At 37.7% G+C, this 12,938-nt stretch overlaps 1 protein-coding gene across 2 annotated transcripts in view; it reads left to right on the plus strand.

Annotated features, from left to right (window-relative positions):
* The window catches only part of LOC124804747 (putative helicase MOV-10), a 317,343-nt gene that overhangs the window by 196,888 nt on the left and 107,517 nt on the right, over positions 1-12,938 (plus strand). For both annotated transcript variants that reach the window (XM_047265048.1, XM_047265049.1), the window contains exons 12-13: positions 6,637-6,773; positions 12,711-12,836. In XM_047265048.1, the coding sequence (XP_047121004.1) occupies positions 6,637-6,773; positions 12,711-12,836 (263 nt within the window). The remainder of the gene's footprint in view (positions 1-6,636; positions 6,774-12,710; positions 12,837-12,938) is intronic.

Genomic DNA, 12,938 nt, shown 5'->3' on the forward strand with positions numbered 1-12,938 from the left:
TGTTTCATCATTTTTCTGATTGTTGAGTTGTTTTGTCATATATTTGTTTGTTCTGTTTTGCCTGTAGATCGAATTATGGAGCTACTGAGGACAGTTCTTAAAAGAGTGGTTAAGTGTGGTTGCAGGCATACATCATAATCTTTTGTTTCTATTTTATGGTATTGGTGGTATCCATTTTGCTTTTGATATCACCATGGGGCTTGTTGGCATGGTTAGGTATGGGGTCAGTTGGCATACCTATGACAGATTGTGCCACACTTATACCCGCTAAATCCTCAATTGCTGTTCATTAAAAAAGAAATTTGTTTCTGTAAAAAATGAGTATTTACACATAACCCCAGAATAAATTCGCCCTTTCCCCATAATCAGGCCACAACAGCAATCTGACCATGGCCGAAAAATAAGGTTTACTGCTATGCTAACTTCTCAGAAAATGTCAGTTTGAATTTTCTTCTACAGGTTCTGATGACGGTGTGGCAGATATTACCTATGCCAGAAATGATGGCAGCTTGGCCTTCCTTAATGATTGTGGCTAAATAACATCTCCATGGCAAAGAATTTGCACCCTCAGCCTCCTACCTAGCAGGATTTGTGGGTTCTCATTTGAAATTTTCCATGAATCCTGAGGAACACTGAAAAGATGCCAACAGGTCACATCAAACAAGATCAGCAAGAAATCCCTGACAGTATCAAGGGCCTCTTAATCACCCTGAATATCACGCAAATGACTTTGTTTTGTTGAAATATACTGTCCGCCATTTCCCTGGGAATATTTCATAACAGATGGCAATAGGACTCTTTTGTCCACCATGATCAAAAACGAAGAAATCTGCAGGTATTCAGATGAGGATGATACAGTTTGATACAACCAAAGTAAAATTGTTTGGAAACTGAATCCACCTGTTCAAGTAAATGAGCACCATGTCCTACACATGTGGGTGATTTAAAACATTAAGTTCATTCTGTTTGAATAACTGTAGTTAGCTATAATAATAAGTAACCTGTAATAATAAGTAGTACTTATTTTTCTGGATGGGTTCAGTGTTGGTTCAGACATTGAAGTTCATAGTGTTGTTTATACATTTAATCAGAATGTATCTGTGTTCAAGTGTAATTTCTTCACAAGGAATTTATTTTGAACACTTTATTCTTTAAAAAGGAAGTTTCCTCAAATTTTGATAAAATGAAATGTTTGTGCTCAATAATTGCTATGTTCTTCATAAGTATGCCTATGGATATCAGCAGCTTATGCCAACGAACATCACACCTGAGATTAATTGGCATAGTTGCAAGCTGTTAGGAAAAGTGGTTGGGGGTTACCTAGACATGCACTGAATTAATTTATCTTAACATGCTATTCATTGTATTAACCAGAATCTGTCCAGATATTGCATGAAACAATAGAAAGCCGGCCGAAGTGGCCGTGCGGTTAAAGGCGCTGCAGTCTGGAACCGCAAGACCGCTACGGTCGCAGGTTCGAATCCTGCCTCGGGCATGGATGTTTGTGATGTCCTTAGGTTAGTTAGGTTTAACTAGTTCTAAGTTCTAGGGGACTAATGACCTCAGCAGTTGAGTCCCATAGTGCTCAGAGCCAAACAATAGAAAATTCAAAAGCCAAAATCTGTGCCAGCTAGCTCCATTCTCCCGTATAGTTGTTTTGACTGTCACACAGACTCTTGAAAAGAGGATGTAGAAGTAAGTATTGCTGGCATTAGAAGCAATTGAAAGAGTTCAAGATAAATAAGTCTCCGGGACCATATGGAATCCCAGCTCAGTTTTACGGATAGTACTCTTCAGCATTGACTCCTTATTTAGCTGGCATTTATTGCGGATCTCTCACCCAGGACGAAGTCTTAAGAAATAGAAAGAAAAGGGTAGTTGATTCCTGTATATAAGAGGAGTGAAAGACTGGACCAACAAAATTAGAGATTAATATCCTTAATATGTTTGCTGCAGAATTATTGAACATATCCTAAGTTTGAATGTAGTGAGTTTCTGTAAGACAGAAAAGCTTCTGTTTACAAATCACCCCAAATTTAGAAAGCATCACTCATGTGAAACTCAGCTTACCTTTTTCTTGCATGAAATCCTGTGCACCATGGATGAAGGACCACAGCCAGACACTATATTCCTAGATTTCAGGAGAATGTTTGACGTGGTGTCTCTTTGCAGACTATTAAGGAAGGTCTGAGCATGTGGAATGGGTTCTCAGATATGTGAATGGCTTGAAGAGTTCTTAAGTAATAGAACTCTTATTCTCTATATTCATAAATGATCTGATTGACAGTGTGAACAGCAATCTGCAACTGTTTGCTGATGACACTGAATTGTGCAAGAAAGTGTTGTCATTGAGTGAGTCTAGGACAGAGGATGACTACTAGAGAGAATTTCTGTTCACTGTGATGAATGGCAGCTTGCCACTGATTTCTTTCTGGGGTAGGCAGTTTTGTCTTCAGTCAACAAAATTTTTCTTGGTGTGCAGCTCTGGATCTGCTTTCAAGCACAACAGGAGTAATTTTCTTCAGTTATTCTCAGAAGAAATGTATCCGAACAAATTTCATCTCAAATGAATTTCTCCTGTGTCAACTCTTTCTTCCATGTCATATGTCTTAACTCTTTCTCCCATGTCTTAACTTAGTGAACCATTGAAAGGTCAGGCATTAGTGCACAAATGTGAGTAGTTTATCAAAATAGTGGTACTATGTTCTATTGCTCATGTTATGATAGCAACAAGAAAAATTACACTTTCTATTTTTTAAATGGGCCTCTCCAAGGTATTTGATTGTGTTACTTATTCCTCACTGATGAAAAGATATCATTATGTAATATAACAGAAATGTTATGATATATGAGAACTGTTCAGAAAATTCTGGATGATTAGTAATTTCGCACTGATGGTGTGTTGGAGCAAAATGTGGTCAGCATCCCTGCATATACCTGTATTTGATGTATAAGTTTCATTGTTGTATGTCTGTTAGTTATTGTTCAGTGCTGTCACACATTTTGTGAATTTCGAGATGGCAGAGATAAAGGAGCAATGCATCTGCATTAAGTTTTGTGTGAAACTCAAGAAAATCTTTACAGAGACATATCAAACAATGCAGGAAGCCTACGGTGATGAGTGCTTAACCCAAAGACTTTGCATCACAATATGTGAGAAGCTTTTGGATAATGAAAGTGAGAACGAGATGTTACTTAAGATAATCATAACTGATGAAGAGATGTGGGATTGGGTTTATGATGTTGAGACCAAGGTTCAATCTTCACAATGGGCCAGGAAAGGTTCTCCAAGACCAAAAAAAGCTTACCAGGTCAGGTCAAATGTCAAAGCCATGCTGATAGTTTTCTTTGACTTTGAAGGATTAGTTCGTCATGAATTCATGCCACAGGGACAAACATTTAATCAATGGTACTATCGGAATGTCTTGAAACACCTGCAAAAAAATGTGAGAAGGAAACGAGTTGGAATGTGTCGAGACAATTCGTGGCTCTTGTGTCACGGTAATGCACGTGATGCACATGCACATTCATCCTTGTTGTTACACGACTATTGCACAAAAAACAAAATCACTGTTCTGCCTCATCATCCGTGCTCTCCTGCTATGATCACAGGTTCGAATCCTGTCTCGGGCATGAGTATGTATGATGTCCTTAGGTTAGTTAGGTTTAAGTACTTACTCGAATCTAAGCCGCACTCGAATCTAAGCCGCACCTGAAAAATGAGACTCGAAATCAAGGGAAAAAAATTTTCCCGAATCTAAGCCGCACCTGAAATTTGAGACTCGAAATTCAAGGGGAGAGAAAAGTTTTAGACCGCACCTCCAAATCAAACAAAAGCTTAACAGTTAAGCTTTACCAAGTAGCCATTGCTATGTGTCAGGTGCTCCGTCCTTATTTGTACGGGTACCCTTCCTTTTTCAAGTGTTTCGTCTGGTTTGAATCGATTGCTTATTTTGTTTTGATCTGATAATTGCAGTTCTCTTTGCTATAGGTGTTTACGTCACTCTAAGCTGAAACTGCATTATTTTAATGTGTCATGCATTGTTTGTTGCATTCTGATGAGTGTTTACGACCTGTCACCACTCGCGGCATGGCTTGCTTTTGTGCGCACTACCGCGGCTTAAAAAAAAAAGAGGAATTGTCTCATAAGCAAAATAATGGCAAGATACTGCTATTTGTTGTTACTTACACTGCTGCTTTCTTTGATAATGATCAACAAGAGCCAAATAATAGACTGCATATGATAGAGGATGTTCTGAACGAGAGTTTAACGAAAATTTTTCTCTGTTTGAAAATCAATGCAGACACCTCTTTAGTACATTACATTCTGCACGCAAATTAGAGTCATCTTTGATTTAAAAATCTAGTCAGTTGCCGTGCTTTATTTCTGTCTGTATCACTGTTCAGCATAAGAATAATACAAATATAAACATGACATGATATGTATATTCTTCCACGTTTGCTGTTGTCTCACTCTAGTTTCATAGTGTATTAGGCAAACAGGATTTAAATGAGATAGCAGCAAACACGAAAGATTACATGGCATAATGTCTCCATTCTTCTACCTTTTCTTTTAATTTATTTACTGGCGCAGAGGTTTTGGCGCCAGTATTTATCTTTGTGCCTGCAAAGCATGCCTGTGTAGCGCTACATATATTCGACAGCAGAAGTTAGTTGTGGCGGCACCTACCAACATTTTTCAGAACTTCCACTTACTTTGCACTCGATTCTAAGCCGCAGGCGGTTTTTTGGATTACAAAAACTGGGAAAAAAGTGCGGCTTAGATTCAAGTAAATACGGTAGTTGTACGTCCAAGGGACTGATGACCTCAGATGTTAAGTACCATTGTGCTTAGAGCCATTTGAACCATTTGAAATGTGTACTACTGCCAATATGCATATAAAAAGTAAAGTGATGCACGACATAACTTTCAAAACTGGTAGTTTCTTTTTTGGGTAGGAGAGAAAGGTTCAAAAGGAAGGGAAGGTCACTCACACCCCAGGATGAGAGAGACCCACCAGTAGCAGGCACAAGTGTAGACAAGGATGAAAGTAGAGATGTCAGAGAGAGCAGGTCAAAGATGGTACATTGGTACACATTTCACCAGCTTCATTCAAGCCATAAAGACCAAGTGAAAAGTATAGGTAGATAAGAGGGAAGACTACCCACAATACTGTTGTATAGCTTGCTTCATGATTAAACTCCAGCAGTGCTTGGAGGCAGTAACTTTGCTAGTCTCTTTCTCTTTGAAACATGTCCTTCCTTCATTGCATCTACACTCGTCACTCATCTGTCATATTAGTCTTCTCGAGGTATAACATGCCAACTGCCCCCCACCCATGCCCCACTCTGTACCTAAGACAGTATAAACCTTGATAACAGATTGTCTACATTTACTTCAACAGTACAAAAATTAATATTCTGAAGAAATGCTTGTTTTGTGGGACTATTGCACATCAAAGTGTTTGGCAATATAATGTAATTGGATTGATAAAATAAAGATGGTTGTAATTAGACAAGCTTTCAGGGCCAGTGGCTCCTTCATCAGGGGCGAAGGAAAAGGGCTGGAGAGATCTAAGAAAAGGTGTTGATTTTGGGAAAGTCACCCAGAACTGCGTGTCTGGGGAGACTTACCATCTGGTAAGTCTCTCCTGACCTGCAGTTCTGAGTGACTTTCCTGAAATCTACCCCTTTTCCTAGACTTCTCCGATCCATTTCCTTCGCTGCTCTTCATTCCCCTTCAACCCTTCTGCCTGAAGAAGGAGCCACTGGCTCTAAAAGCTTGTCTAATTATGACCTCCTTTTGTGTGTGTGTTCTGCTGCTGCTTCATGAGTTGATATTTTTATTCATCCAGTTACATAATATTGTCAAAAAAATATTTGGCAAGTGTCATGAGTGAACTCAGGCACAATAATAGTGTGACACGGCAAGTGTCAAGTGAATTCAGTTACAATAATAGTTTGACATAACTGGTAACTCACAGTTACTTCAAGTATGGGCAGCAAGCTCATACGTACAGTCATTGCTTGCTGCACCTTATGAAGATGAATAGGACAGTTGTTAAAATATTCTGTGCCAAAAAGTTTCACTGTTTAAACTTATTTTATCTTGCAGTTGAAACACCATAATAAATAAATAAAATTCTGGAGTAAATAGTAGTTTATCAGTCTGTTATCCAGTTACTATTGTTATACAATAGCTGTTTTTATAGGTATAGAATGTGCAACTTTTCTTTCATTTCTCACTCTCCTTGCATCTTCATGTTGTAATTATACCAAGTGTGAATCTGAAGATAAAAGAAATAAATGCATGTTTGAAACAGAGGTTGTGAAGAGGATATCAAATTGAGATGATAAATTTAATCATTGCCTATGTATGAAGAAAACTTGGTAAAAAGGAGCAATTTAACTAAGGTCATATTATAAGTGATTTGTTTTCATGTGAAGTAGTACCACATTCAGCATAAGATCTAACACACAGTGAAGTTCTGATCATGACACAATGTTACTCCTTGTTGCAGTGTAATGACCTTACTGACTAACCAGAAAGAGTCAAAACTGTGCTGCTTACACCTGTGCTTATAGTCTTATTTATAGGGTATTAGGTTACCAATTAGTTCATGTTAAATGTTGCAGCTATGGAGACATTGGCCTGATGCTCATATTTTGGCATGCACTCCATCGAATTCAGCTGCTGATGTTCTGACTAAACGACTTTTGAAACACATGCCAAAAAACAGTATCTTCCGTATCTATGCTGATAGTTGGACTGGGTAAGTATTTAATTAAGCTGCAAGGGTTGCATTTGTGTTTTTTCAGCTTATTTTTGCTTTGGTTTTCTACATAACATAAAAAAACAGTCACCTTCTCTTCCTGATTTACTTTCAACCAAGACACAATGAACTGAAAAGTACTCCAGGAGGTAAACAATTCTTCATTTATTTATTTATTTATTCTCCATGGACAAATACAAGGATTTGTTTTGGATATTTTACATATTGATCATTGCCCCTTATAACATTGTGGGAAACAATTATATAAAATAGGTCTAACAGATAAAAAATTATATTGCTATTTTTTTTTTTTTTACATGTAAATACTATTTATACAAATGAAAGTATTCTACTCCTCTGAGAGGAATTCCTTAATGCTATAAAAACACTTTTTGCTGAGGAATTCCTTCAAGGCAATTTCAAGGCAGCTTCCACTTAAGATTTTTAGTATTTTTGGAAGTTTGTTATAAAATTTGATCCCCATGTAATAGGGAGTCTTGTCTGCACTTTTTGTATTATTTCTTTCCAGGTGATAATCATCGTCCCTCCTAGTATTGTACATGTGCACTTCTCTATTTATATGTTTGTACTGCTTGTATTTTAGCATCACCTGAACAGTTTTATAAATATATAGTGATGGGAGTGTTAGTAGTTTCTTAATTTTAAAAATTGCTTTGCAAGACTCATTATATCTAAGCTTACACATGATCCTAACTGCCTTTTTCTGAAGGATGAATACCCTGTTTACATGCTTGGCAGTAGCACATCCCCATACTTCAATTCCATATGTGAGGTATGGATACACGAAAGCATAGTAGATTATACTCATCTGCTCATATTTAAGAAATTGTGACATTGTCCACATTGCATTAAATTGATTTGCTAAGTTTTTGGCATAAGAATTCGATATGATGCTCCCAACAGAGATGCTGATCAAACATTACGCCAAGGAAGGAAGTTTTATCTTTCAATTTTATTTCTGAACCATCATCAGACACAACACTCCATTGCATTTCATCTTGTTTGTGGTGTATTTGAAATGCCATTAGATTTGTTTTATTGATGTTTAAGCTTAAACGATTGTTTTGGAAGTAGTTCTTCAATCCAAATAAGACATCAGAACAATTTTGGGCCAAATCATTCTCGTAGGTTCCCCAGTTAACAACGGTTGTGTCATCCGCATAGTTAAGTATCTTGCTGTTGTGTTCTGTGGGCAGATCATTAACATATAGTATGAACAATAAAGGACGCAAAACTGACCCTTGGGGCACACCATACTTTACTATAGCTGGACTGGATCACTGGAAACTATGATGGAATTAGACCACCAGATTCTGGAGAGCTTCCAGAACTCCCTGACTAAAGCCCTGCTCTTAACTAAAAATTGGGATACCAAACAATTGATACAAGTACATTAGAAAACCAGATATGGAGATAGTAATACATTTGAAAAGTAAAGCCATAAAGACCAAACAGAAATTCGTTATGCTCTGGACAGCTTTCATGCTCAAATATGAAAGCTCTACATAAAACTACTCATAGGAGACTTCAACACACAGATTGGCGGAGAATAAAAATAGGAGGAAATGGTAGGAAATTTTTTCCACACGCAAATGCCCCCAAAAGAACAGAGAAAGGCTTATCAATTTCTGGAGACAATTTGACTTTAAACTAACATCAACCTGTTTCAGAAAATTACCATAGAGAAAGAAGACATGGTTTTCTTCTAATGCACATTTACTGTTACATCATCTGGATCATGTGGCAGTTACCAAACAAAACCATAGACAAATTGTGAGCATATGGGTCAGAAGAGCACCACTTTTTAACAGAAATCAAAGCCATATTCCATCCTAAAAGACTCTATCCCAAAATTAAAAACATATGTAGAATTGATACAAAAAAATTTCCTGACAAGAGGAACGAATTCATTGAAAAGTTTCTCACAAAGAAGATGGGAAATTGGGATGAGATTAGAGAAACAATGATGTAAATGGTGAAAGGAATGGAACGTCCACCAAGAGGAAGAAAATTAGATGATGGAACAATGCAAGTATGAAGCATTAGAGTGTAGACTAACAGTTTGGAAAAATTGGAACTCCCACAAAAAGAAGAGAAACTGGAGCTCATTCACTGAGATGAGAAAATGAAAATATGATGAAAATAATTAGACAAAATAGATATAAATTTCAGACAGAACAATAGGGAAACATCAAAAAAGTTAATAAGTTTAAGTATGTGGGAGAATGGATGCAATCAGGTGAGTTAGATAGCACTTTAAGTGCAAATATATTAAAGAAAAATAAAAGTTCAGTCAGTATCATTGGAGGCAAAAATTAGATGCTATGCAGCAGTAATTAAACCAGAAGCACTATTTTGATCTGTATATGCGCTGAATAAAAGAGGTGAAAAAGGACTGGGAAAGAAGGAAATGAAGATCCCCAGAAAAATATTAGGACCACAAAAGAAAGATAACAACTGGATGAAGAGGTGATAGAAACAGCAGTTAAAAGGTTTGTGGCCATATTCACAGTATGAATGACAGTAAGCTAACCAAGAAAAAAGTTCCTATGAATATATGTCCGGAAATGCATTGTTGCCATAATAGATGGCACCGACAAATGAAAGTTCCGCTGACCATGTGCTGTGTGTTCCTTGTGTGTTGCAGACTGTGTGATAGATGTAGTGTACTGTAAACAGCAGACTGGTCTGGTATTCTCATCAGGAACAAGTCGAGATGGTGTTTATGTATGGCCAAGCAGGTGGATATGGTCAAGAGGTAGCATGGCTATACTAAAACAAGTACCGTATTTACTCGAATCTAAGCCGCACTTTTTTTTCTGGTTTTTGTAATCCAAAAAACCGCCTGCGGCTTAGAATAGAGTGCAAAGTAAGCGGAAGTTCTGAAAAATGTTGGTAGGTGCCGCCACAACTAACTCCTGTCGTCGAATATATGTAGCGCTACGCAGGCATGCTTCACAGGCACAAAGGCACATACTGGCACCAAAACCTCTGCGTCAGTAAATAAATAAAAAAAAAGGTGGAAGACGAGCTTTTTTTTCTCCGCCCCGAGTTTCGACCACTGCATTTTCATACATTATCCGACGAAGTAAATACAAATTCCGTATTGTTCCTCTTCGAACGTAGCAGCATTTCAATGTTCTACGAAAATCCGACTGGCAAGACTTTTTGGGATATTTGTCAATATGTCCAACTCTGCTTTCTGAATTTTTTCCTAACTGTGAGAAGAAATGGTTGCTAATAGGAACTTTTATGAATTGTGAATCACATGCAGTATTCTCTTCACCCTAAGAATAATACGAATATAAACATTTTGCCATGTATTCTTTCGTGTTTGCTGCTATCTCATTTAAATCCTGTCCGCCTAATAAACTACGAAACTAGAGTGAGACAACAGCAGACTCGGAAGAATATACATACCATGTCATGTTTATATTCGTATTATTCCTATGCCTAATAGCGATACAGTCAGAAATGAAGCACGGCAATTGACTAGATTTTTAAATCTAAGATGACTCTAATTTCTGTGCATAATGTAATGTACTAAAGAGGCGTCTGCAAAGATTTTCAAACGGAAAATTTTTTCGCTAAATTCTCGTTCAGAACATCTTCTATCATATGCAGTCTATTATTTGGTTCTTGTTGATCGTTATCAAAGAAAGCAGCAGTGTAAGTAGCAACGAATAGCAGTCTCTTGCCATTGTTTCGCTAATGAGACGATTTCTCTCTTTGTTTTTTTTTAATTGTAAGCGGCGGTAGCGTGCACAAAAGCAAGCCATGCCGCAAGCGGCGACAGGCCGTAAACCCTCATTTTCAGAATGCGACAAACAATGCATGACACAGTACAGTAATGCATTTTCAGCTTTGAGTGACGGAAACACCTATAACAAAGAGAACTGCACTTGTCAGATCAAAGAAAAATAAGCAATCAATTCAAACCAGACGAAGCATGTGAAAAAGAAAGGGCGCCCGCACCTGTGTAAATACAGATGGAGCACCTGACGCATAACAACGGCTACTTGGTAAAGCTTAACTGCTAAGCTTACGACTCGAACCAAACTACTACAGCCGTATCGTCGTTCATTCAACCTAATTGTGTCTCATATTACAATGGACCAACTTTGTTTCGATTTGGAAGTGCGGCCTAAAACTTTTCTTTCCCCTTGAATTTCGAGTCTCAGATTTCAGGTGCGGCTTAGATTCAGGAAAAATTTTTTCCCTCGATTTCGAGTCTCATTTTTCAGGTGCGGCTTAGATTCGAGTGCGGCTTAAATTCGAGTAAATACGGTACTCTCACAGACGCCAACCATTATCATTCAACATTTCAAGCACTTTTTGGGTGTTTGTGTGAGCATGGGTCCTTTCAGACAGATGAACATGCAGGGAGGTGGTGGGCTGTGCATACACCAGATTTGGAGAATTGGGCTCTACAGGACATTGAGACGAACCCTAGTACAAGCTCAAGGCATTTGACCCTCCAATGTGGTTTAAGTCAACGTATGATTGTGTGTATCCTGCATGACAAATGCTACTACTTCTATCATCTGCAATGAGTGCAAGGATTATCAACAGCAGATTTCCTTCTATGGAAGGATTTTGTCAGTGGCTTTTGCACCAGATCATTTCAGTTATGGGGTTTCTGTCATCAGCCCTCTTTACTGATAAAGCAACCTTTACCAGAACTGGCACCATCAAACTGCATAATCATTATCTGTGGACTACAGACAATCCTTGGGGAATGGTTGAGGTGTCTCATCAGCATCATTTCAGCATCTGTGTGTGGTCGGTGATTCTTGGCAACCACATATGTGGAACTGTTATTATTCCACATGCGTCTTCGGTGGAATATACCTGAACTTCTTGCAGAATAGCATGCCTGGGCTGCTTGCGAATGTGTCTTTGGCAATATAACAGGTTATGTGGTTTCTGCATGATGGAACACCATCCCACTTTTGCGTTACAGTTTGCTGACACCTCAGCAACATCTTTCCCAGACATTGGATGGGACACAGAGATCACTGGACTTAAACCCCCTGAATTTTTACTTCTGGGGGCACCTGAAAAGCATAGAGTTGCTGAACCAGTTCCTGATGTGCAGACCCTCCAACAGTAGGTTCACAACACCTGTGATTCGATTCAGAAAGAGGTCAGAATGTGCAAAAGGGTGCAGCAATCCATGATGTGATATGTGAACACATACATTGCATCCAATGGAGGCCACTCTGAACATCTGTTGTGATATGGGTGTGATGCAGCTCAGAACTGTGTTCTGGGACAATTTGTTATTGCACACTTACCATCCATTTTGGGATACATGTTCATAGGACCTTATTTCCTCCATCTGTAGTCAGGAATCTGTCCCTGCAGCTTGTCAGTTTTATTAATGTTTACCCTCTAGGGCAGACATTAAAGTCACCTATAAAACATGAGATGAGCAGAAATGGATAATCCTTACCACCACACAACATGTTTATATTTTGAAACCTAAGAACACTCCTCAGCCATCTGTATTCTAGGCATGAAAGAATTATGATAACAACAACAGATTTGTCACAACAAATGGAGAGGCATATAAACAGATATATTTTTTTACAAGCTTTGTATAGAATGAGAATATTCAGCAGTGCAGATGAATAAAAAGTGCAGTTTTGTTCATAAAATGAATATTTTCATAAAAGTGTAGTTTGTTGATTTCATTCATTCATTTTTCAAGGAAGCTGAATTTTTATGATTATTTTTTTTTTGTTGATGTACTCATGTTTCCAAGAGAATTCAGTATGCCGCATTTAGTATGAAAGTAGATTTGTGTTATTTTTTTTTTGTTGATGTACTCATGTTTCCAAGAGAATTCAGTATGCCACATTTAGTATGAAAGTAGATTTGTGTATTATTTAATATCTGACTGCTTTGTTGCAGTGACAGTATTCCTGAAGAGATCAAGCAATGTAGCAATTATGAAGCAAATGAAGACACATTTTACCTTACAGTTGAAGATGTTGTAAAAAAGTGTGTTGTTTTAACAACACTTATTACTGCTGGCAAGTATGTTGTTATCAGCTTTATGTTAGTTGCTATTGCACATCAGTTTTACAATTATTAAGTGTCAAATATAAAAAATTACATAAAGAAGAGAAATTGCATTAA

This window comes from Schistocerca piceifrons, chromosome 7 (assembly GCF_021461385.2).
Source record: "Schistocerca piceifrons isolate TAMUIC-IGC-003096 chromosome 7, iqSchPice1.1, whole genome shotgun sequence".
Classification (NCBI taxonomy): Eukaryota; Metazoa; Arthropoda; class Insecta; order Orthoptera; family Acrididae; genus Schistocerca; species Schistocerca piceifrons.